The sequence below is a fragment of the Amblyomma mixtum genome, chromosome 3, assembly GCF_055824585.1.
Source record: "Amblyomma mixtum isolate Tamu chromosome 3, ASM5582458v1, whole genome shotgun sequence".
Classification (NCBI taxonomy): domain Eukaryota; kingdom Metazoa; phylum Arthropoda; class Arachnida; order Ixodida; family Ixodidae; genus Amblyomma; species Amblyomma mixtum.
The window spans coordinates 162,583,496-162,609,555 of NC_143014.1; the positions used below are offsets into that span (position 1 = coordinate 162,583,496).

Consider the following 26,060-nt stretch of genomic DNA (forward strand, 5'->3'; position numbering starts at 1 on the left):
ATTAGGCCCACGAAAATAAAAATATGAGTGGACTCTTTGCTTTCGGCGATCGCTACGTATCACTCCGCCAATGGCAGAGCGGCAAGCCGCCACGGAACTGACTGAAAGGTTGGTTGACTCCTCCTACCGTCAGCGGTGAGTTCAAAAAAAAAAGAAAAAGAAAAAAAGGCGCGAGCCGGGACGTTTAATCCGATTTAAATTAGGGAAATCGGCCGCACAGGACAATAATTCGATGTTTTTAACAATGCTCGGAACGTGTAGATAGAGTTCCCACGGTAAAAAAGACGAGTTCAGATTCCTCTTTAGTGCACCTTTAAGCCCCAATAAAACCGAACTAACCAAACGGATACATTAGAAATTGACGTTTACGCTTGTTTTGTAAAGCGCAAACGTCAATATTTTTAGAGCCTGTCCCTTTCATCCTTTCTTTAGCCCCTTCCTTCACAGTACGGTCCAGGTGCCCCCCTCTGTAACCACTGCCTCACCTTTCTTTTAGTTGGCGCGTCTACGCAGGACACCCTGTAGCGTTGGCTGTGCTTCTCCTTACCATCCCTTCCCCTCCCCCCCTTCCACGTGCTGTCTTCCGCTAACCTTAGCAAGCGTTATTCCCCCCTCGCGTTGGCTGTGCTTCTCGCCTGCCTGCAGTAGTCGACAGCCACCCACGCATTCCTTTGGAGTGTCGCAGGTGCAGCTATCAGCGTACAAATCTATGAGAGTAGGGTTGGGGTTCGAGGAAGCAGTTCCTTCAGGCGAGTGGAGTTCTCAAGGAGTCAAGCTATCAAGGAGTCTGGGACCTTTGGAAAAAGTCGTAATGCAAACTTTCGAGTAGATTTACTAACGGGTGCCCACGTTATAAGAGAGAGATAAAAAAAGCCACCTGTGGCATAAACTGTGTGTCTGATTTGTACAATAGTGTCGCCACAAAATTTACACGCACGCACGTACAGTCTTTGTCAAAAGTAACCAGGCTGCATGTTTTGCTTCTAGCTTGTCTAGTGGAGCCCTTGTGGCTTTCCTAAAGACCAAAAGATGTTGGAAGTTGAGAAGACCGTTACTCCTTACCTTTAACGAAGATTTCAGCTTCAGGGAAGCCGTGAGGGCTCCACTGTACGAGCTAGAAGCAAACCATGCAGCCTGGTTACTTTTGACAACGACTGTACACGCATCCACACAGCACACACACAGGTGTATTAGAGGGCTCTGTCTCACGCTTGCTGCAAAACTTTTATTATTTTACGGTTGAAAGTTCGTCCTGCTTACACAAACACAACGTATGGATACATGAAATAAGCATGTTCAACCGGTCATACAGACATCAAATAAATGAACAGTCAAGCAGTATGTCACGCTAGCATGCAGACCACCTTGCTATCGCTCAGCCTTTAGCGCGGCTACTGTCGCTGCACAGCAATGCTCCTCTGGCTGCACAGTGTTTGAAATGCGACCAGCTGAGTCCGCTTGTCACGCCGCGTAACACGAATCAACACATTGAAAAACAGCTATCTTTTGGCAGCACAGGCCCGCACGTGCAAGCCCATCGCCCAGCGACGAGTGGTTTTCGCGCGATACGCACAGTCACGCGTCTTGAAATAGAACAGTGGCCAGTGTAAAGCACTTTCTATACACGAGTAATACCGCATGCCAAAATAGTCTGGGGACCAAATTTGCGAAGCTATTCGCACGTAAGGTCTCTCTATGACTGGCAGGGGTTTCGTTGTCACGCTGGCTGTCGTGACGGATGCAAGTCAGTCATGTACCGGGGCTCACGTGTTAACAGCCCATAACGGGTTAGCAGGTCCCGCTTGGGCTGCGTCGGATCATTCACACAGGGCACGATTACAACAAGCCTCAGTGCTAAGTGACTTCGCGTTCATCTCGAAACAAACGAAAGCCGCTCTCGGCCGTCTCGAAATTTCCTGCCCTATAGCACTCGCACATGCATCAGGAGGCTATGCGGACCAGTTGGGACGGAAACGCTAAAGCGGAACGCACACGCGCTATAGAGTATACACGTAGGGTGCGCGCCGTCCCGGAGCCTCGGGCCGGTGTATCACAGCTTTCCAGATGGTGAGGCACCCTATCGTTGGAGGCGGCCGAAGAGCGCTGGCCACACGATTCACGACGGCAGGGCGCTGCTGCCGGGCGACTGCGTCACGTCGTCTAGGTTGACAGTGACGAAGTTGGCGCTGTGCACGCTGGCGGTCTCGGCGCAGTCTGAGGAGCTGCGGGACGAGCTGCGAGACGACTTGGACGTGTCCGGCGGGTCCTGCCGGCGCGCGGCGCCTCCGCCACCTCCGGAATCCAGCGACGAACGGCGCGGCCGCAGCACCACGGGTCCCAGCCCGGGCGCCGCGCCATCCGCGTCGTCCACGCCGGCGGGCGGCTCCCACGACAGCTGGGACGCGCTGTCCTCCTTCGTGGCGCCCGGCGCGCTCTGCGCGCTGGATGCCCTGAACGGGAGCAGCCGGCCCAGCGGCGCCTCGGCCGCCAAGAACGACAGCTGCACGCAGTAGGCGGCCAGCGCAGCCACGCCCAGCACCTGCCACACGTAGCCACACATGCAGTTAGGAGCGGATCGCGTACAACGTCACGATGAGACTTGGGAAGGAAACAGATGCCACGTGCGGCCATTGCTCGTTTTGCTAATGTACGAACATTGAACAGAAGCCACACTGAAAAGAACCACCGTTCTACTGAGCTCGGCAGACGAGTATCACGCGGAAAAAGTCAACGTGCAACCAGTAGCATTTCCGTCTTCACAGTATCGTACATGCAGTTTGGTGCGAGACTCTGACAGCCGCGTAACGGTCCACGGTATACTGTTGCCACACGTTGGCAAGCATTATTGATGAATAGATATCGATGATGGTAGGTGCTGTGGCACAGTGCTGACGAAAGCGAAATATTACAGCCTTATTCCACAGGAAGCTTTATTCCATAGCCTTATTCTAAAGACGGCACAGACCAGCACGCACGTTTTGGACACACTGTGTCCCGGACAGGTGGGTCAATATCATTAATAAAATGGTTTTACTCCTCTCAGTGACAGTAAGGGCGGGCGCCCACAGCTTGAAAACACGTTCGCCTAATATAGCGAAAGGATCAAGCGCTCTGCTAATTAAGGCGCCCGTTATTTCTCTTCTAAATCGCTTTTGTGACTGCCGCAGGGCATAAGCGCACGAGGAAAAATAAGCGTTCTAACTTCACTTTTTCTGCAATAAAATAGGAGAAAGCGAGTCGGTATACTACACACGTATTCAGTGATAACGCTTTTAGTTACGAATTTAAAGGCCCTGTTGAACCGATTGAATATCAGGCAGGTCATCGTTGCACAGCCCTGGGGTGCTAGCTATGTCCTCAAACTGCGGTGACCAGCCAGTCACAGCCAAGTAAGACATTTGGAAGGCGCGGGCCCTTATTTGGGAGCCTTCAAAAATGTCATAAAAACATCTGCAGGTGATATTCTCTACCTTTATCATACATCGGTACCTGCGGGCGTCATTCCTCACGAGGAGCGATTTGACCCGTGTGTCGAGATGCATTTGGGACTCATTTTGAAGCGCGCATCGTAGCCTCAATGACATTTCAAGCGATTTCTAAGACACATAATCTTCCACTGTGAGCATAAACTGTATGCACATTCCATGCATATATAGCTATCCAGCGCGCAGTCTGCCACTAAATCACGTATTCGTGCAGGCGGCCGCTACCTAAACGATTCTGCTTCCTAGTGGGTTAAATCGGGTGTAAAATCTGTGAAATAACCGCTTTTTATCTCCCCCTCAGCCGGAAAGGCTGGCGTTAATTATGCGGCTTGCCAAATGCTGAGGCTTACTTACGGCAGCACACTGGTAGCCCAAGCGGTTTCCATGGTAAGCGATCATGAAGGCATCCGCGAAGAAGTAGAGAAGAGTCGTGATGAGCAGGTACAGGCATTCCTGCATGCACAGAACAGGCACAAAGGTAAATACAATCGAAACTTGAAATGTCCAACTCGAAGGAGATCGCCAAGTAGTTCGATATATCGATAATTTGATGTATAAAAAATGTCAATAGATAAGCTTGTCTGTAACACAGAAGTACGATTACATTGTACCCAGGCTAGTGACCACGAGCTAGGCGTTGCTAGTCTAACCTGCTTCGCATCGAAGTTGCAGCGGTCGGTGCTTTGGAACTAGCCACTGCCTGTCATGTCTAATCTTGTCACCACTACATCCTAAATGGAATATTCGCGCATTGAAATTCTGGTAAAGTTGATTTCCGCAATACCTTCGGCAGCAAAGCGAGCGAGGCATGCCAGACGAGTGCCACCGCCAGGCTTTAGTTAGGTTGGCTTCCTCGCATGACAGCGATGTGGCGTGGAAAATGAGTACGAGAGACCGAAGGCCACGCTCGAACACAGCCCGCCTTTCACTTCGTCATGCGGTTTCATAGCGCTAGCGCAGTCAGCAGGTGCCCAAGGCCGCGCAGCCAACCCGCCTCAGCGCGCGAAAAGTGATCGAAGGGCGCCGTTAGGAGAAGCGCCACTTATAGGAGCGCGGCATGCCGCTCGAATGACCGGCGAAATTGGAGTTCGATAGACTGGGCGACTTTTCTATACTTTTAGGTAGGCTTTTCATGGGGATAATCTGCATGTTCGATATAGGTAATAATTCGAAATATCCGGGTTTGATATACCCGGGCTCGATATACTCGCAAAATGCCACGCCACAACAGCAAAAAATAGTAACAAATGTTTCAGCGATGCCTCGTTTGGTCCGCTCTTAGCTACATGCGTCCCAGAGACATGGTACGTCCCTATAATCCCAGTTCCTATGTTTAGGAGCCCTATGTGTCGGCATATTGTCTTGCTACTTCCGCTACCCACGCCCTTCCTATATAGCGGTCAGCTGAAGGACAAAATGGTCGTAGTGGAACAAGCCCGGTAGCCCCCTCAGCGAGCGACCCAGAATTGCTGCATTAAGCGGTCTAAATGTGTCGCAGAAAAGTCGGTGTCGGCGTTATTGGCGTTGGCGCTGTAACACGAGAACCTCAAAATAAATCTTATGGAGATACGGGGAATCGAACCCGCGTCTTTCAGGTTGCAAGGCGACCACGCGCAGAACACGCTACGAAGGCTTGATGGTTCGAACTGAATAAAAGTGGACCTAGTTGGGGTCTGACTTCGTGAAGTGTTTTTGTGTACTGATGCGTGCATGCGTAATTATGAGTATACAAAATTTTAAATGGTACCCGATAACAATCGTGTTCTACTCTATAAAGCAGTTCAATTGACTGCCATGAGCTGTGGATACGCAGCGCCATTTATTTTGTAGAGATGGAAGTAAATGCGAATACCTTGCACTGAGGTATACGATAGGTGGTGCTATGACCGTGTTCGGTTTGAGTTTGGGTTTGTGTAGTTCTACATTACAAAGCGACTCAGACTCTGAGAGACGCCGTAGTGGAGGGCCTCGTTAATTTCGGTGATCTGGAGTTCTTTAAGGTGCACTGACACCGCACAGGGTGCTGTGGATTTGAATTTGGAGGACTGGCAGATGAAACTGTTGAGGATTTTGCGGGGTCGCAGCGGAGCACCAGACAGAGACGACCAGCGTGGCAGGCTTCTAGTTCCGGACTGCCCGTGCCGGGCGTGCGCCCCGAGCACGCGCTGTCCGCCTTTATTTTTTTCTAGCGCGCGCTGTAACGCCGATCTCAGCGCCGGCGCTTTATAGCGTCGCCGGGCGCTATAGGGCCCCCCGCCTAGACGGAACGGCGAAATGTACGCGCCGGCGGGGCAGAGATGGATTAGCCACAGCGGCAAGCAGGTCTGCAGGTGGGCCGGAAACATCGGAGGGGAGCTCCTGGGGAGGTGTCTCAAGGTACGCTGGTTTGAGTCGGTCGAGGGAGACGACCTCTTGACGACCATCGAGCAGGATTGTCGCTGACTTTGTCGTCCTGGTGAGGACGCGGTACGGGCCATCGTATGAGGGTGTAAGAGGCGCCTTTACAGCGTCTCGCCTGAGAAAAACGTGCGTCGAGGAAGCAAGGTCCGGGTGCACAAAGACTTGATGGGCAGTTGAGCGAGGCGGCACTGGGCGCAGGTGCTGGAGACAGTCGTGTAGGCGGTGAAGGTACTGCAGGGGTTGGGACGAGGGAGCCGAAGGTACGAACAAGTCTCCGGGAAGCCGCAGGGAGGTACCGAAGACGAGTTCGGCCGCCGAACAGCCAAGGTCACGACGCAGGACGGCGCGTAGGCCTAGGAGCACCATAGGGAGGTGGTCTACCCAGTGCTCGCGATCCAGGCGCGCAGTAAGGGCAGCCTTGAGCTGGCGATGGAACCGCTCGACCATTCCGTTGGCACAGGGATGGTATGATGTGGTGCGGCAGTGTTTAGTGCCGAGTAGCCGGGTGAGCGAAGTGAAGAGGGCGCATTCGAACTGGCGGCCGCGATCCGTGGTAACAATGCCGGGGCAGCCGAAGCGGGAAACCCACGTCGAAACGAAGGCTCTGGCAACTGTTTCCGCAGTAATGTCCGGAATGGGCACGGCCTCGGGCCAACGGGTGAAGTGGTCGACCATCGTCAGAATATACTTGTAGCCCTGAGAGGGGGGAAGCGGTCCAACCAGGTCGAGATGAATATGGTCAAAGCGTGATCCAGGCGGCAGGAAAGACGGAGGGGGAGTCTTGGTATGGCGTGTCACTTTGGTGGACTGGCAAGCAAGGCACGAGCGGGCCCACTGGCGAACGTCGGTGTTAATGTTCGGCCAGACGTACCGCTGGGTAACGAGGCGCTGCGTGGCCCGAATGCTAGGATGGCAGATGTCATGAAGGGAATGGAAAATGGCACGACGAAAGGCCTCCGGGATGAACGGTCGCGGTAGAGCCGATGATACGTCGCACCAGAGTGATCCGGGCACAAACGGATGAGGCACGAGCTGCAGACGGAGTGCTCGGGGGTGGTCACGCAGGGCGTGCAGCTCAGGGTCTTCAAGCTGTGCCCGCGCCAGGGACGGCCAGTCCACAGCAGGTGGAGACACGCCGATGGGGGAAATGCGTGAAAGTGCATCAGCTGCCTCGCTATCGGTGCCTTTGATATGTCGAATATCGGCTGTGAACTCCGATATGTAGGCCAGCTGACGAAGTTCACGGGAGACGTACTTCGAAGAGTTCGTACGGAACACATACACCAGAGGCTTATGGTCCGTGAGAACGTAAAAAGGCTGGCCCTCCAAGAAGTGGCGATAGTGCTGGATGGTGGAGTAGATAGCAAGCAGCTCACGGCCAAATACGCTGTAGCGAGTCTCAGCAGGCTGGAGCTTCCGAGAGAAGAAACCCAGTGGGTGCCACTCGGAGTCAATCTTCTGCTGGAGCACCGCGCCAATGGCCACGCTGGAAGCATCCACCATGATGCGAGTGGGCGCGGAAGTCCTAGGGTGGATGAGGACGACTGAATCGGCGAGGGCTTGTTTGGCAGCCGTGAAAGCGGCCTGAGCTTCGGGAGACCAGAAAATCGCAGAGGATGAGGACTTCGTGGTGCGGAGAAGGTCAGTCAAGGGGTGAAGAAGCTCGGCGCAGTGTGGGATAAAGCGCCGTGAAAAATTCACTAGGCCCAGGAACTCACGGAGCTTGCGTAGGGTAGTTGGTGCTGGGAAGTCCTTAACGGCCTGGACGTGAGAAGGCAATGGACGAATTCCCAGCGCCGAGATGTGGTGGCCCAAGAACTCGAGCTCAGAAGAGCCGAATACACATTTCTGGGCATTGACGACCAAACCAAACTCTTGGAGGCGTTGAAAGAGTTCCCGGAGGTGACGCTCGTGGTCCTGTGGAGTACGACTCGCGACGAGGATGTCATCGATGTAGGCGAATACCGCCGGGAGACCACGCGTCACTTCAGCGATGAATCTTTGGAAAGTTTGAGCTGCGTTGCGTAGCCCAAAAGGCATGCGCACGTACTCAAACAGTCCGAAGGGTGTAGTGATGGCCGTCTTCGGAATATCGGCCGGCTCAACAGGGATTTGGTGGTACGCCTTGACAAGGTCCACTTTACTAAAGATCTTGCAGCCATCCAGATGTCCAGTGAAGTCTTGGATGTGTGGAAGGGGATAGCTGTCGTGGACCGTGTGAGCGTTGAGAGCCCGGTAGTCGCCGCACGGACGCCAGTCACCCGGTTCTTTCTTGGGCACCAGATGGAGTGGTGAGGCCCAACTACTGGATGAAGGGCGAATAATACCCAACTGGAGCATGTGGTCGAATTCCCGTTTTGCAATAGCCAGACGCTCACCGAAGAGGCGGCGCGGGCGAGCTGCGACAGGTGGACCACGCGTGACAATGTGGTGGGTGATACCGTGCTTGGGTGGCTGATGTAGATTACAAGGCTTCGTGACCTCGGGAAAGTCTGCGAGGACTTGAGCATACGGGCATGACGGAAGCAGAGTTCGGATTCCAGTGGAAGCGACAGCTGATATAACGCCAGTGATGGAAAGGCGCGTCTTGCTGTCGATGAGACGATGGTGACGCATGCTGACGTCCAGATCAAAATGCGTCAGGAAGTCTGAACCGAGGATAGGTTGATGTACATCGGCGACGATGAAGACCCATCGAAACGTGCGCCGTAGGCCAATGTCCAGAGTGAGGGATCGGAGACCATACGTTGCGATGGAGGTTGAGTTGGCCGCACGAAGAGTAGGTCCATGCGACTTGGAAGCACGGTCTGCTTTGGAGGCCGGCAGTACGCTGACTTCGGCACCAGTGTCGATGAGGAAGCGCAGGCCAGAAATGCGATCCATGACGACGAAAAGGCGGCCAGGTTGAAGAGCGAGGTCACACGCCGCCGTCAGTGATCTCGCTGCGCGTTTCCCGACCAGTTGCATGGTGGAGTGCAGCGGCGAGCGTTGTGCTGGAAAGTTCGGTGATACCAGCAGAGACGCGGACGGCGAGGACTGGACGAGTGCGGACCACTCGGGGAAGACGAACGGCGGCGAGGTGTTGAGCATAAACCGGGCGAGGCATGAGAGGACGTCCGAAGGGCATCGATAGAAGCGGCCAGCTGATCGATCCGGGCCTCTAACCGTGAAATGACGGCGGTCTCCGGTGGAGAAGAGAGGGCGGCGACGGAAGGAGAAGTCGCGTCGTGGACTCGATCAGCGAGCTGGGCGAGGCGGTCAAGGGGCAAGTCGCCCGCAGCAGCCAAGACGATGCGGGACGGCTGCGGCAAGCGTTGTAGGAAGAGCTGCTGCAACAGTGCGCCATTCGGGTCTGCATTGGTTTCACCCAGGAGCTGCCGCATGCTATTGAGTAACTGGGAGGGGCGGCGGTCTCCAAGCTCTTCGTAGGTGAGCAGCTGCTGGAGGCGCGCACTCTCTGACGCCGTGGTGCGGTCCAGGATGCCCTGCTTTAGTCGCTGGTACGGGGTATCGCCCAAGGGTGCAGCAATGATGTCCGCTACCTCTTGAGCCACCTCAGAAGGCAGGTTGGAAAGTAAATGACGACACCGAGATGCCTCCGAGGTGACGTGGTGCAGATGGAAGACGGCTTCCACTTGGGCGAACCAGATCTGCGGACACTTGGGCCAGAATGTTGGTAGGCGGAGCTGGAGAGCTGCGACGTCCCGTGGGCGCAAGGTAGCGTCAGGCGGAAGGTCGCCTGAGGGCGGTAGGTTGCTGGGGTCGGTCATGTCTTAGGCCGGAGTCACCACTGTTGAGGATTTTGCGGGGTCGCAGCGGAGCACCAGACAGAGACGACCAGCGTGGCAGGCTTCTAGTTCCGGACTGCCCGTGCCGGGCGTGCGCCCCGAGCACGCGCTGTCCGCCTTTATTTTTTTCTAGCGCGCGCTGTAACGCCGATCTCAGCGCCGGCGCTTTATAGCGTCGCCGGGCGCTATAAAACCTTTGAAGACGTCAACTGGTCCGAACGCGTAGGCCGATGATAACACTATGGTTTCGCCCCTGCGGGCGGCAGCGTGGGTGCAACCCTTCGCGACCTCTTCGGGCTTCAGACGGGCAGGCAGCGGCGACTGGACCTGTGTACATCATGTTTTATGCGGGTGTCAACCACTGCGATGTCATGGAACCCGTACCGCCCGAGCGCCTGTGATGTATGCGTCTGTGTGCTGTTGTCAACAAATGCGACGCCAACAAGGGCGCAGACCTTCATTACGGCCTCTTTTTTTGTCTTTTCTCTTTCACTCCAAACTTCCTCCCTTTCTTCCCGGCGTGGCTGAGGTGTCCACTGATATGTGAGACAGTTACTGCGGCTTTCCTTTCCTCTAAAATCACAACGGAGACGCACAACGGCCAATTCAGGGAGCAGCGTCACAGCAGCCCGTTCGTGATCTCTTGCGGCGGCGGATGGGCTGTTTTCAGAGGCCTCCTAGGGGCTCCGAGCGATTTACCCAACGGGGAAGGCCGCCCGACGGGCGATGGCGTTCTATGGACTCCCTGGCAGCGCTGCAAGACGCTATCGCGTTCCACTCTTAAAGGCGAAGGTTAAGCGTCCTCCAATTTTTTCTCTTTTTCAAGCGAGCTCAGAGAAGGAAAACGGCAGGTTTGAGAGGATAAAGGATGGGCATTCGATCAAGAATCACATTGACTCGTGACCAGGAAACGATGCTCAGTAAAAGCGGCTATTCACGGTCTGCAGGATGTAACAAGTTTCAATAACGATAGGGAAGGCGAGTCGTTATGGAACAATCGAAAGACATCACGCCCTCAGCACAAACCTAACGAGCTTGCTCTGTGAGCACGAATAGACCACGTATTTCGTTTGAAACCCGTTAAATTAAAAAAAAAAGGAAATCGCTTGAAAATGGGCCTTACAATATTACTGTCCTTTACTTGCACAACTGACCATTACAATAAAAGGACCAAATTTTTGTAACCCTCACTTCGTTCCGTGCCTTTTTCATTTCCAGAATTACTAACAGAAGGATGAAGCTTGTCGCTGTTTCAGAGGCTAGAAAGTAGGACACTGACATCCTTTCTCGACGCCAAATGACAAGGAAAGTGCGCGGTTCAGAGATAAACCTTCTGTACGTAGCTAAAATATCGTACGCACTGCCCAAGCCGCTCATCTGCAAGCTGGAGTCTTTTTATCAGATCGTGCACATGGTTAAAGAGCATTGTGAACGCGGCGCAGCACAGTCCTCTGAATTAGGCTAAGCCTGTGTCCGATAACTAAATCCCGAGCCCGGCCCACCAAGCTCGGCACGGGTCCAGTCGCGGCGCCAGCGCAAGCGGGATACTGCTCACTATGTGTACAGTCTTTGTCAAAAGTATACAGCCCAAGGGGTCTGCTTCAGAGTCCTGCAGCGCGGCTCCTCTTGCGTACTCAGGGACCCTAATCTCACGAAGGCGGGAGGAACTTAAGTCCTCAACCCTCCCAAAGTTAGGACTGTCAAATGCGCTTAACCGCCCCCCTACACGGCTCGGAAGCAAACCCCTTGGGCTGTTTATTTTTCACGAAAACTGTACATGTAGACGCATACCACACAAGCATCAAAGTGGACTACAGAGCTGAATGCAAAATGGCTCCAGTTGCAACCTCTGATGAATTGGGGTTGGAAGACATCAAAACATGAAAAGACCACGAAGGTTCGCTCGTTTGGTTTCTTGAGCAGACTGCTAGGTTTCGCGCTCTGGCGCCCGTGGAAGCAATTCTTCGCTGCTGCTGTTCAACCTTTTGCTCTATTTAATCGTGCAACGTGTCTGAGAGTGCGTATGCCAGGTTACTTTGACTGTGTACTGCCGGTAAGCCTCCGTAAATTCGGATCACAAATGATGAAATAAAGCTCTCTCCAACGTTTGCTTCAACCAAAAGCCTCCGTGAACGGTTTTCTGCTTCGATATTCTTTTCCCCCATTCGTTTTAGGTGACAGATCAGAAAACCCAAGCTTTATGGCTAGAATGCCCCAACATATTACTTCGAGGCGTCAGAAGCCTTGCACAGCCCGGCTGTACAGGTATCCGAGTATGGCCTTGGCCCGCGGTTTCAAGTTCGAGCCGAGGCCAGGCCCGATCAACTAGTAAAAGCGCGGGTCCGGCCTAAAATGCGTCGCATCGCATGGCGCTCCTGCGATTTTTCGTGTACGGAGCCGAGTCCGCTGCGCAGCCTTGGACATCTGCTGTCCGCGGTAGCCACGCTCTATAACTGCGTGACGAGGGGAACATGGGGTGGGAGTGGGAGGGGTCTTCGGTTTGGCGTATCCATTCTCCACGCAACACCGCTGTCATGGGAAGAAGCCGACGTTCAATCCAGCTCGTGTCATGCAATGAAGCCAACCTAGCTGATCGAAGGCTATCGGTGGCTCTTGCCTGCCTGGCCTGCACTGCTGCCAAAAGCGTTAAGCACACCAACTGTGCAATAATTTTATTGAGGTACAGTTGTGTTTATAGTGCACTAGTGACAGGATTAGGCCTCTCAGCCGGAGTTTCAAAGCACACTGCGCTGCGGTCTCGATACGAAGCAGGCTATAGGCCTAGTGACAGCCAACGGTGCGTCGCCGGGCAGCGCATCGTTGCAGGAAGCGCTTCACTATCATAGGTGCACCATAATCTCGCTTCGAAGTGACAGATACTCTTATCTATAGTATCATGATTTATTTGTCAAATTATCGATATACTCAACTATTTCGCGTTCTTCTTCTAGTCAGATAGATCAGCAGACGACTTTACACCTAACTACACAACATTCACTACACTCCGTCTCTCTGGGACGCATCGCCTTTCTTAAAACATTGGTTCATGTTAGCTTGGCGTCCTCTACAAGTGAAGAAAGGATTTACTTCCAATGTGCACCTCGAACTCACGCGCAGCTTGCAACTGCATGACATTTGCGTTTATGGAAGCGTTGTGGGGAAGCAAGTTTAATGGAATAGTTTTTTTTTTTTGTACGTCAATTGACGACCATCAAATCTATGTTTACAAAGCCTGAATAATATGTCAAATAAAAGAAAACAACGGAGCAAGAAAGACGGTGAAGCGGCCAGTGTGCGCAAGCAGCGTATAATCTCGAGCCAACTGATTATCCACCAGTAGCACCCTCTGGAGCAAATGAAAAACAGAGAACGAAAAAAAAACAGACAAAAACAGTGACGCATGAATTAAGTTAGCACTACACTGTGCCCCAGCTTCTGGTTCGCGCTAAATGACACTCATATTGAATTATGAACTGGGCGCCGCCTTTGACACTGACAAGTTATATTTTAACGACGCCTTAATAATGACGTGTTCATACTTCCTTATAGTGTACATACATACACCTTCCTCAGAAGTAAGGGCATGCGTTCCTAGTATGGACATATCGCGCATACGTCCTTATACGGCCTCAGTAATGACGTCCGCGGTGTTTGCCGCATAGCGACTGTCTTTATCGTCTTTACCGTAAAGGTCGACAGCCAAGCTTTCCAGTTTGGCTAGAAGATGCCAGTTAACGAGTGACTTCACGGGGATATTTCCTGCGGCGACTTCTTCTTCGGCGCTTTCCAACAAAAATAAGACAGGAAAAGACGCCAGGAAAAGTCAGTCAGAGACCGCGCACATAGTTCGGCAAAAGTGCACGCGGGCCGCCCGTTGTGACCGAAGCATATCAGTCACCGTACCCTGCAGCAGAGTCAGCTGTCGAACTCCTGGCGCCTCAAAAGTTAGCAGAATAAGGGGAGCTCGGCTCACGCTCCTGATGGTCGGAGCGTCAGGAAAGCACGAGTGAGTGCCGTTGCAAGTCAGCGACGACTGGTATATTACAGCGCGCAAGCGGCCCATGTGTTGTCAACAAAAGTTGCACACATCTTCTCCGAGCACTCGTTCCATATAATGTGCATGCAATGCAATGCGAAATGTGCCCGCCGCGACCATGCAGCGAGCTGGATGCCACGCGCACTCACCGCGAGCGGGCGGAACTTGGTCGGGACGGGCACCCGGTGGGCTACGCCCAGCATGCGAGCCGAGAATATGGCCGCTGTGAAGATGACGCTGGCGAAGCTGACGATGGCGAAGAAGCGGTACGAGTGCACGCAGCCAGGCGGCGCGCAGTTGAATGCGCCCCGGCACTCGGCCACGGACTCGACGCAGATGAAGGCCACCAGGCCCAGCACCTGCGCGCCAGCAAGACGACGTGAGGGTAAGGCCGGAAACCGCCCGGCCTCTGGGGTAAAGCGCTGTCACAAACCACACTGTCGTGCTACTATACCACTGAAAGCCTGATGACGATGTGCAAGGAGCAGAGTAATAAAATCATACATTATGTTATTCCTTACTATGACTACCTTCGTTACCGCACACATGTACACACATGTCATATGCACACTCTTATGTGTGTACGTGAACATTGCATGCACGGCCGCCTTCGTCAAAGGTAAGGAGGGCAAGGGTTTGGCTTCTGAGCCGCGTAATAGGGCTTGTGTAGCATCCGTGGCAGTTCCATCTTTCGGAAGGTTAAAGTAAATGTAAATTGTTGACTTTCATGTCCCGAAGCGACACACTGGGCATGAGGGACGCCGTAGTAGAGGGCTCCTGGTTAGCTTAGACCACCAGGGCTAAAGTCTCGCACAGAAGCCTGGCGCCTTTTGCGTTTTTTTTCTTCCGAAATGCGGCCGCTGCAGCCGGGATCGAACCGGCGACCTTCGGATCAACAGCCGAACGCCATAGCCACAGAACCACCGTGACGGCTGTATCTTTCGGAAAGGTGAAGAGGACAGTTCCTCTCACTTTCAAGAGATTTAGAACGCAGCCGATGCATGACGAGTCACACAGCATGGCGCAGCAGCAAACCTTTTGGGCTCTAAACTTTTGACAAAGGCTGTAAGCACAAGCACTCGTGAGTAGCTGTCATCGTCAATTTGTGCGCTGGATATTTACTTTCATTCGTAAAAACAAGGCGCAGTGTGCTCATTTCAGTTGAGCGAATATTCATTTAGCGAACGTTTCTTCACAGGGTCCCCTGAAATTCGTTCAAGAGGTAAAGCCTTTGTCAGAAGTTTAGAGCCCAGGGGGTTTGCTTCTGTGCCACACTGCTTTGCTCGTAATGCCCGCGCAGAGTCCCAAATCTCCTGAAGGTAAGAAGATTTTTCGTCCTGCTCCCTCCGATGCGTAGGACTTCCATGAGTGCTACAGGAGCGCCACAATAGTGCTTTGAAGCAAACCCCCTGGGCTCTAAACTTTGGACAAAGGCTGTACATCACTGCAGCACTGCTAACGCCCCCATCAGACGCTAAGTTCGCATCCATTCTGCAGCGTCAGAAACGGCTGACCATGTTTTGTATTCGATGCGTTAAGAATGGTGCTTAGTAGGAGAGAGCGAGAAAAGGAGGGGACGAAATGGGAAGAACGTACGTGAACAGTGCGTATATATTTGGCTAAGTGTTTTGTTTGTTTTCAGTCCGACAACTTAGGGTACACAATAAACTAGCGCGCAATAAGAACCCCAGTTCGAGCTTGACAATTCACATTGCGCGGTAACATCAGTTGCTGTTAACCAGACTAGTTTTGTTAAGCAGTCCCCCATTTCATGTATGCATTCTTCTTGTTTATACTTCGTTGACTGGCCACGATTACCGGACGAAAGCCGGGCTAGTGTAGTTGCACCAGCCCGGATTTTGTCGGCCGGCTAACATTGAGTGGTAATTAATGAACCAGATAAAAATAGGCATTTTTTTTGCTCCTCTTACCATTTCGATCATTTGAAAGATTCCATCCCTTGATTTGGCGTAGCCGACGTTAGCCTGAATTTTCGTTGCGCCGTCTTCTTCGGACGGTTTTCCCATATCTGAAATGAATGACACAGGAATTAAAAAAAAAAAAACTGAAAAACCGGTCGAAAGTTCGTTAACCGTCGTTCGTTAATGTTTTTTTTCTCATCCTTTTCGTGTGCTGGGCGTGCGATTCATCTGCGCCCCGGTCAGTGTGTAAGCAGCCCGCAGAAGAACCACCGCGAGTTGAGCCACTACACTAAACATGCGCCTGTCGTTTTACATGCTTCTTTCGACATTTAAACGCTGGCATACAGTTTAACACACACACAACTGTTCGCTTGGCCGCTCGTGGCAGGTACTCTAAATACGGAACTGTCAACATCATAAGCTGCAACTTGATGATATTCTGTTGAAGAAATTGTAAGAAAAAAAGGTGTCTGAATCAGGAAAAGTTGCGAACCGACGATGATATTTAGGATGAGACCAAGAATTAACGAAAAAATCTGACACACGATTACGATAGTCGGTACTGCGAAGTTTGAGCGCAGCTCTTCACGTATTTTAGTTTTTCCACCCTTCGGGATCTTCCCGTGGCAGCCACCTTCCAGCTGTCCATTCCTCCGCTTTCACCGTGGCAGGGGGCATTTCACTCTGCTACTACCTGCCACCTGTGAGGTGACAGAGTGACCTGTGACGTGTCAGGTGCACCTGACACGCCATGGCGTGTCACGCCGACGCGTAGTGGCAGGTGGCGAGTTACGCTGCTCTCCACCCTCCGCGATCTTCCCGTGGCAGCCGCCTTCCAGGTGACGCTTCGTTCAGCTATTTGGACAACCGGTTACGCCGACAACGCCGACGACTACGACGCGGAACGCCGGAACGGGCGCCTAAGAGCTGCGCTGTAAAAAGCTTCCTAACATGCGGCCCTTACGACATTCGTCACGTCGCACTCACGACCGGTTTGTAGGGTCGATTAATCTAAATGCTGGAAGCATCGTCAATAAAGCAGACCAACTTGCATCAAACTTCTAACATACAATCCTCTCATTCTTCTAATTAGGTAAACATGGCGTAATAGTTCACTCCATAACAATGACATGCGCAATGAGATTTTATTTACACCGTTGTAAGGTTCCTCTCTGTCTTTACCACTGTATATGTTCGGCATTTTCAATGTTTCAGTGCAATGCAACAATTTTGGTGCTTTTGCAATATTTACGGTGTAAACTTCTTTTTCTTTTTATTTGTTAGCACGCCCGTCCTGCTTGGGCCCAGGCCTACAATATATCATGAATAAATAAATAAAAGCACGTCGGTTATTCCGTAGAATACTCTCAAGCTTCTATACCGATAAACATTTACAATGAATTATTTTGGAAAACCCAGCGCACGAAGCTGTTAGGCGATGATGATGACAAGGGGTTTTAATAGCACAAAAACAGCTCGCGGCCAGAGAGCCTCATGGCACAAGGTTTCTTCGTCTATACATGGTGTGGTCAAATAACCATTTTCCATGCATTTCACCTCATAGGAGCCGAGCACCAAGCCAGGGGGAAGTGTATGGCCATCGTATGGCCGTGGGTACCCGGCGGCACTTGGGATCGAATCCTGCACCTTCCGCATACGATGCGCATGTTAAAACTAATAGGCCACCGCTCCGGTATATGTTTGGCGGAGCTTACTCGGCAAAGCACATGATTACATAGTTTCAGGATAGAAGTTTGGTTGTGACTATCTTGAAGTAATCAATTGAAGGGCCGGCTTCGAAAAGGCTCAAATGGCTCAGTAAACGCCCAAATGAGCGTAGAAATAGTTCTAGATTCTGCACGAGAAAGTGACATCTGCCGTTATTCAGCAAGCAGCACATGTGTCTGCCTTCTGGACGAGCAGGCTTCGTAAGCATGACAACGCGCCGAGGAATTCATGCCACAAATGTGTTACAATTCTCATTCAAGGCTGAAAGGAAAGTTTGTATAAAAAAAAGAAATGAGTCGATTTGCATAGTTAGGCCAAATGAGAATTAGGCGTGCTAGCAGTTCGGTTTTCACTTCGGTTCCGGTGTTCACATCCAGTGCTCATGGTTGGCGGTTGTTCAGATAGAGATAATAGGCTAGTGGCCATATATGCGGAATTGGTCATCCTATCCATTCATAGATCCCTAGGAGTCTTCCTACCACTGCTGGCGCACTGTTGTAGCGGTCAAGCTGTGCGCCACTGCCCTTCTATGGCAGGTGCTGCCACCGGTGGGACTTGGGTTGCTTGGGTTGGGATGCGACCCAGGTTGGTCTTCCCGAATTGAGCGCCCGCCTGACCAGGTGGGCAGGTTGCTAGACAAACACACAAGGGCTAAATACGGGGAATGGCCACTATAAGTGCTAGCGCAATAAAAAAAAAAACAAGAAAACCTATACTTAGCTTACGTACTCACTTTCAAACTCCTCGAACCATGACGGTCGGCGCCGCATCACGCAGTTTGAATGGACAAATACACGGAAATCGGACGCGGCCTTAACTCTACAGTCAGCGTAAGACAGGACCTACTCTAGTGGGCGAACCGTCGCGCTAGCGCGTAAGTACGTACATCATGCTCTAAGAGGCCAGTCAGGGGGAGAAAATAGCGGCGACAATGCAACGGCACAACTCCCGGTGTATCCATTATCTTGTCTTAGTCGAGGGCTGCCGCAACACGTAGGGGGTCGACTGATTACGACGATCACTCATTGCCGAGTACTGCAAAGGCTTGATAGAGATTCCTGCAGCACTCATGTGGAGGGGAGAAAAGAATTTTAAGGAGGGAGCGTTACGTCATGGAGCCGGCCTCCGCAAGCCAAGCTTTCTCGAAGCCGTTCACTGTACTATCTCTCCGGGGACGCCAAAGTGGGTCATGGCATTGGCCGCGGCCAAGAAAACCTATCATGAGCCGTCATGTGGGCCCGCCTTTATCCCCTTTTAATCCCTCCTGAGAGCATTTTTTTTTCCTTCATGACAACGACAGTGCTGTCGGAGGCCAGTTCCGAGAGCGCCATCAAGCAAGCGGGGTGTCGCGGTTAACCACGAGCTGCCATGTCAGCGCCGCGTAATAAGCGAGAACGTGTGGCACTAGCAGGCTGCACATTCGGCGGTTTCCCTCTTTTCTGCGAATCTGCAGCGGTTTTGCTGGAACGAAGTCTGCTTCGTCACCGGCAGCGCCTCCGTGCTTGAGGCCGAATAACGGCAACTCATGTTTGCATCCCCGAGTTGTCTATACCTTATACAGCATACAGTGCCTCAATATTACCTAAGGGGAAAAGTGCAGCCACCTTATGTGCAAGCTTCTTAAAGAACATTTCATTCACCGCGGGAATTCCGAGGAGATGAGGTTTCGTGCTTGGCTTCGCTAGTGTAGGACATGGATGCTGCCTCTGAATCGGTAGCTGCGCCGCGATCGACGCTCTGTGCGCAGATTAAATTGTTTTATATTGCGTTTTTCAATGCAATAAATTTAACAGAAGTGAAAGTTCGGTGTTAGTCTGGTATAGCCTTTTTTCAAGGTTTGCCTAGAGAGGAGTCGTTTTGGTATGACTGAATACACGTTTTATCTCCAACAATAGCAAAACCAAATACAAAACCTCATCTTCCAGGCATTCCTGTGCCTCTCCATGGTGGATGAACTATCGTACCACCACATTCCCACTAAGTAATACTGAGGTATTAAATACTGTTTACAGTATCGCTTCGCCGCCTAACCTTAGTGCATTCGAGTACAGCAAGGGGAGACGGAATTAGCGGAAATGCTAAACTCGCGGTCAGACCCGATTTCTACCCCGCCTTCTATAAAACGTAAATTTTGTTGTATACGCAACGCTGAAAACCGTGCAGGAAAATCAGCGGAAATTGCTTTTTCGAGAAGACGGTTTTTGGTCAACTGGTGATCTTAACCCTGTTTTAACTCCTGCTATTCAAGACGCGGCTTAATTTAAAAGCAAATTCTGAGGGTACGTTTTGGAAGCGAGAGGCCAACACACGGACACTGCCCAGACGCTTTATCAGCGTAATTTTATCAAGCGCTACGCCCATGATAACAACGTCCTGCTCCAATGCTTTCGTGCGTTTAAAATGGCAGCCGTGTTTTGAAAGGAATATTTTCAAGGTGCAAAAACAAAAGACGGAAGGTCTTGCACTGACAAGGAAGGTCTGCGTAGGAGATTAAACTAATGTACTGGGTGAAGCAATTCTAATAGATGAGAGAAAAATCATATTTCGAAAACAGTTTTTTTTTGGTGCAATATGCCGTTATTATGTTATGAAATAATGAGGGAAAACAAATCATTTTTGTCCCGCACAAAAATGAGCGCTTATATAAAATTTCCTTTTGCTGCCGAAAATGAGCTGGAAAAACTCTAATTGAGGATATTTTTTTTTTTTTGCGGAATAACCTGCTTTTTACCCGGATTTGAGCTAAATAGATATCACCCGATTTTCGCCCCCCCCCCCCCCCCCTCCTCCAAAAAGAAGCCCAAAAACGCGGGGCCGTTACATATACGTAATTACTTTTGTGCACGTACTGCAGGGGCATGCATCATGAGCCGGTTGTTTCAAAGTTTTGCCACGGCTAATTCGACGACGAATCGTGTAGCATGCAGACAAGTCTGCGCGTTTTGGTATGCATGCAGATTGCGGCACGAACTCTCTGGAAGGGCGCTCAGCCGGCAACAGCAAACATTTTGATTTCATACAGATCGTGAAAGCTGGCTCACACAGGTCGATACGCTATCGCTCAAGGGCATCGATCACACTGGATGTGACGGGGGAAAGCACACACCGGACGCAAATGCAGCACTTCCGCAATCGGCCAGTCAACGTTGTACAGAAGCATCTCAAAGCGCGTACTTTGCGTCGGAAGCAAAGGACGGATCGGGGAGAGCCCCGATCTCTGCACCGCTTATTTGCCGAGCGCACGCGGCCGCAGCTTTCGGTGGGCACTGGAGCATCCCGTTCGCAGTTTGCTTTGTTCGCACCTTGGGAGCCGCGGGATGGAGGCGCCGGCAGCGTGCGTGACACCTGTCCTCTCCCCCCTCCCCCTTTTCGCTGGGGCCGCGATTAATCGCGCAGAACCGATCGGCCGCGCGGCTAAGTGGAACAAATATGACCCGTGGCCGGGCGAATCGAGGCACCCATTGTGTCCGTCTCCCCAAGGGCGACTGAGCGTGGCGGTGAAACTTCCGCGTCTCGCGGCCGTCGCGCGACCTCCGCACCCGAACCGAGGCACCGGGCCGCACCGTCAACGACCCGGGCGCCGGCGACGCCTCGGGGGAGATGCGCTCCGGCTTAAATGCCCGCCGCGAAGATTCCTCGCCATTTCCGCAACGCTGCGCCGGATGATGGGCGCTGGGCGCTCCCGTGCGCGCGCGCGCGCCCGCTCGGGACGCCCTTTGTCCGCCGCCGGCGCGCACGTGCTCGGGCGCAGATGCTCGGACCGCCAGCGGGAAAGCGGCGCTCTCGGTCACAGGTCTCTCACATGACCCTTGGCACGGTTGCACGCCGAGAGCCGCCGCGGAGGGACTGCTCAACGCGCGCTGCGACGTGGCGGGGAAACCACTAGGGACGGCGTCCAGCGGAGATTCGCATGTGCGCTAGGGTCGTATTCGCCGTTATTAGGGCGCCTCCCCTATGCACTTCCCTCTCTCTAAACAGTCTACCATCTTGAGCAGTCCAGAGAACTTTACCAGCAAAGCCGCGCAACGTGCCCAGTTATGACGTCCGACATACAAGAAAACTCTGAGAGGGCTAAAAGACTACACCTGATCCAATCCATAGTTTAGGAGTCGCCGAGCTATCTCACTGTACTCAACTAGGGGGATTCCGGGGCAAGACGGCTGGCATTTGATGACCCGGTGTTTTACACATTTACGTACACGTGATTAGCTCACCATATTAGCAACCGACGTACGTTAATTCTTGAATCGCGTGGTTGCACAAACCCATAGACGAACCACGTTTTTTTGCTATGGGTAAACTCCGTGACCGTCTACTAGACAGACAAGAGTCCATATTACATTTGGACACCCTTCATAGCGCAGTCGTGCACGGAGTTGAGAGGGAGGTTATTGGCGCATTGCAGAACCTGGGCGCGCGTGCATTGGCCACCTTTTTGAGAAACTGATCGGCCGCCATGCCGAATCGTGCTGTGTGCGCGCTCTCGCTGGTCACAGCATGCAGAACAGCCACGGGTCAGTGCGGTAAGAGCACTATGCGATGAATACAGGAGAGCGTGAATCGCGTTAAATGCGACTGTCGGCTACTCAAGAGTTATCCTTCATGTACTGAGCTCACTGCAAACTAGGTTGGTAGAAGAAAAAGTTCACCCAAAAAAGCCGAAAATTAGGCTAAGCAGCGTAAATGTGGGTCGGAGAACCCTGTACACCCGCCGCTGAAATTAGACAGCCGCCGATTCGCACTTTGCGGCGTTCTGAGATACCAAGAAGCGGGATAAAGCGGTCCTCAGTACTTAAAGGGGCACAGACACAAAATTTCGAACGCAAACAACCGATATTATTGATGCGAAAGCATTATATGCCCCCTTAGCACAAAAGTCGTCTGCAGTCTATGGTACACAATTCGGACGACATTAGGACATCTTTGGACGCGGCAGAGAATTTCATTTCGGTGCCGCGCGCGATCATGATCACCGCATCTGCATGACCACCATGCATTGCTTGGACATGTGGATCGAGAATTCCTCCCTGCTTGCACTATCATTCTACGTAAACATGCGCGAAGTACTGCGCACCATGACTCCAGGCGGCGACACAGTGCAATCAAGCTATAAATGGGCCTAGCGCTGGCTTCGCAGTCGCTGGTCATCGCAGTCACTGGTCATCTGTTCTTCTGCCTTGTGCAGTTCTACGTATAGCGCTTTCGCAATCTCACACGTAAGCAGTCTTAAGTGTTGCTGCCTAATTTTTGTGTCATGGGCATAAGGAGATGCCTTCTAGCAAGTTTCAGTCGCATGCGTTGAGTGGAACATAATTTAATACGATTCTGAATGTTGTCTGAGGAGCCGCTTGGCATTTCAGCACGCGTCGAGTGACGTCAAGGTGCACTTGCCCCAGTTATTGTGACGTCACCGAACCCAGTGGTTGCTCACAGGAACAACCAGTGCTTGCCGGCGACGCCGACGTCATCAGTATTGTAGAAGTCCGAGTTGGCCGGTGCATCGTGACGTCAAGGTGCACTTCAGCGCTGGCGCCAACAGAGACCGAAACTGCTGGTACAAAATCGTTTGTAATTAATTATTCACTCTACGTACAGCTGTTTTGACTTCATTTTTATGATTAGCAGGCCCGTAGGCTTGTTTCAAGGCAAAAAAAATTATATCAAATAAATGGGCACCCTAAAGCTTGGTGTCTGCACCCTTTTAACGGCCCCAACTGTTTGCATGCATCCTCACACAGGCCAGCACAGGAACCTAATCGGTGCTGCCGAGTAAGAGCGGCATATGGATGCCAGGCGGTATTCCAAAGGAGGCGACATTCGATGTTGAATAAAAGACGCCGCTCGCTTACAATTCGAGTCCTGCTGATTTCGAATATGCTGGCTCGGCTAATTTTAATTAGTCGTGCCAACCAACTGGCACGAGCCAATGAACCTGCAAACATCTGCGTATTGCCCATCATCGAGGGAGCAAAGTGACGTGTGTGGCCGTGGACGAAGAGCCGGGTACTTTACTCGCTGTATGCCCGTGGTGCGGTGGCACTAGGCGTATTTTTCGCGCTTAGACCTGTCGCAAAAAAAAAAAAAGAAATGTACGTAAGATGAAGATATGATTACATTTACGTACACCTGAACGCGGCAGAAAACGTATGCGCACTTTGTTCGATATGCAGCAACATTCTGGGATTTAGGGAGTGGTCTTGGTTTTTGCGGGCCTTTGCTTCACATAGAAGGCGGAGGCTGTGGGTTTTTCTGCTTCGGCGACGGCAAACGTCCACCAGAGTGAGCATTGGCAGCTAGCTGACATTGTAAAATACCATTTTCTTGTTATACAGAGCATGTATACAGGTAAGAGCGTTCCGAATGCAATCTGTGGCGTGGGGATGAACCGTGTCCGTCACCGTTCGCACCGACCGGGGCATGAACTGTGTGGCATGTCATTGGTGTCATCCTTGATTTCTTAAAAACATAAGAATTTTTCAATGTAAATGCACAGGGCAACGGAAATATTTTTGAAATTCAGACTGGCTAATGTCCGCTCGTACCAAAATCACGAAGGGTAATTTCGCTATGACTCCGAAGTTTTCCCTTGAACAGTCGTTTCTTCCAACCTAGAGACAAGAAAAAGGAAGAGAAAAAGAAAGCAGAATGGAAGATAACAATGACTATTTCACTGATTCAGGCTGTACCGCAGCATATTCGATACTCTCCGAATACTCTTTTAACAGTCCAAACGCACACAATATTGTGACGTGGCGGCCAGCCGAAGAATGAGGCGTGGTGAACGATGAACAAGAGATGATTTAATGGCCGCTAGCCTAGCGCGAGCGCTCCGTCCCGCGCCACTGCCAGCGTTGTCTTCTTCGTAACATTATCTTTGCCTGGCATCAAATACTGATAACCGAGGACTGTGACTGGGGACAGAGGTAACGGTCGGAACATTTTTTATGCTATTGATTTTATTATATAATTTAAGATGAGGTCATGCAAAAGCTGGCTGGTCGACCTCCTCGATTTGCATGCCATTGCCTGGTGACCGGGAGTGACGGATGTGCTATTGTTTTTGGTTTGGTTTTTGTGGGGTTTAACGTCCCAAAGCGACTAAGGCTATGAGAGACGCCGTAGTGAAGGGCTCCGGAAATTTCGACCACCTGGGGTTCTTTAACGTGCACTGACATCGCACAGTACACGGGCCTCAAGAATTTCTCCTCCAAAGAAATTCTAGCCGCCGCGGCCGGGATCGAACCCGCGTCTTTTGGGTCAGCAGCCGAGCACCATAGCCACTTAGCCACCGCGGCGGCTTGCTATTGTTTTTGTCCAGAAAAAAAGACAAAAAAAAAAATCTTGATTGCGAAGATATGGGCTCCCGCGCTTACGTGCATTGCTGTTCATATCCGATTCGGGTTATGAACAACTTAAGATATGCTGTAAGAAAGAGGTGCGCGACAATCTCGAGCAAATGTATGATTGCGCCGTGTGCTTCTAGGGTATTCTTGGCGATTTACAAATGGTATTCCTTTTTATAACATTCATCAAACTAGACGCACAGGAATTTTCTCTCTAATATTATTTGCACGTTTTTACCTAAGAAAACAAACTACAGCCATAAATAATTTAATGCTACGTTCTGCGCAAACTTTTCTACCAAACAATATAAAATTTACCGACATATCTTTCACGAGTAAGAAAATAATCGGCAGACAAGCCCAATAATTCTGGACAAACCCTTCTGGCTGGCTTTCATACTCCATCTCGGTACTTCCTTGCACCTTGCACCATTAATTCACATTTAAATAACATTAATTCACCTTAATTCATAAGCAAATCACCTTTATTCACAATTAAAGCACCTTAATTCACTCTTAAACTTTCTATAACAATTAATTATTTATTGGATTTCGGTTAACTGCACATTTTCCCTCGTTTCATCTCAGTATTCATTCCGGACTTTCAAATTTGGCGCCACGCGTTGGCTCCGCCCTCACTTCCGGTCACGTGGCCCCACACTTCCGGCATTTTCAAATCTGGATCACTTTTACTTTGGCCCCGCCCACTTTTTGAACATTTTCGCCTGTAAACTATACATCCGATTTCCAATCTTTTTGTTTTTTTTTTTTGCGCAGCACCCTCACATCATCCTCTTTCGATTACAACCATGGAGGAAAAAAAAAACTGGGGGGAGCGCGACTCCCTGCGGCCAGCCTTCGCAAGCCAAGTACTCGTACTCAAGCCAAGCCAAGCACTCCCTCCCCCGTTTTTCGCTCTCCCAGTCAGTCCTTTATGTTTTGGTTCTGGTATGTTTTAGTGCATGTGTTTGTGCTGCCCGCGGCGCGGGCATCTACAGCAAGGAGGTTGATCTACAGTCAGTTTGCCGCGCTGGTCCGCGCATGCGCGCGCGCAGCGGGGCTAGATTTCACCGCGCGCTATCGCGTGGCGTGATCACGGGTGGACCGACTTTACTATATTTTTACTTCTTAAGACTAGGCTTCATGGCTGTCACCGGATGCGCCCTCCTCAAGTTTCTTTTTTTTTCTCTATGATTACAACCATTCGTTCGACGCTACCTGTTCCGAGTTGCCCACAACTGCTGCAGACGCATTTTGCGGACACGGCCTTACCGACATAGCCTAGTAATGCTTTCGCATTAATATCGTTTCCAAAATGGTGGCGCCCTTACTGTCATTTTCAGTACGTTCACTGGCCA

At 51.4% G+C, this 26,060-nt stretch overlaps 1 protein-coding gene across 4 annotated transcripts in view; it reads right to left on the bottom strand.

Annotated features, from left to right (window-relative positions):
* Nucleotides 1-1,205: 1,205 nt before the first annotated feature.
* LOC149352559 (uncharacterized) overlaps nt 1,206-26,060 on the bottom strand; it is a 48,977-nt gene continuing 24,122 nt past the window's right edge. For 3 of the 4 annotated variants that reach the window (XM_089581751.1, XM_089581750.1, XM_089581753.1), the window contains exons 2-5: nt 15,641-15,738; nt 13,859-14,068; nt 3,840-3,938; nt 1,206-2,539 (exon numbers count right to left, since the gene is read on the bottom strand). In XM_089581751.1, coding sequence (XP_089437877.1) covers nt 2,117-2,539; nt 3,840-3,938; nt 13,859-14,068; nt 15,641-15,736 — 828 coding nt within the window. In that variant the 5' untranslated portion in view covers nt 15,737-15,738 and the 3' untranslated portion in view covers nt 1,206-2,116. Of the gene's footprint in view, nt 2,540-3,839; nt 3,939-13,858; nt 14,069-15,640; nt 15,739-23,901; nt 23,968-26,060 lie in introns of all 4 variants that reach the window. The other variant, XM_089581752.1, reaches the window with a different exon arrangement.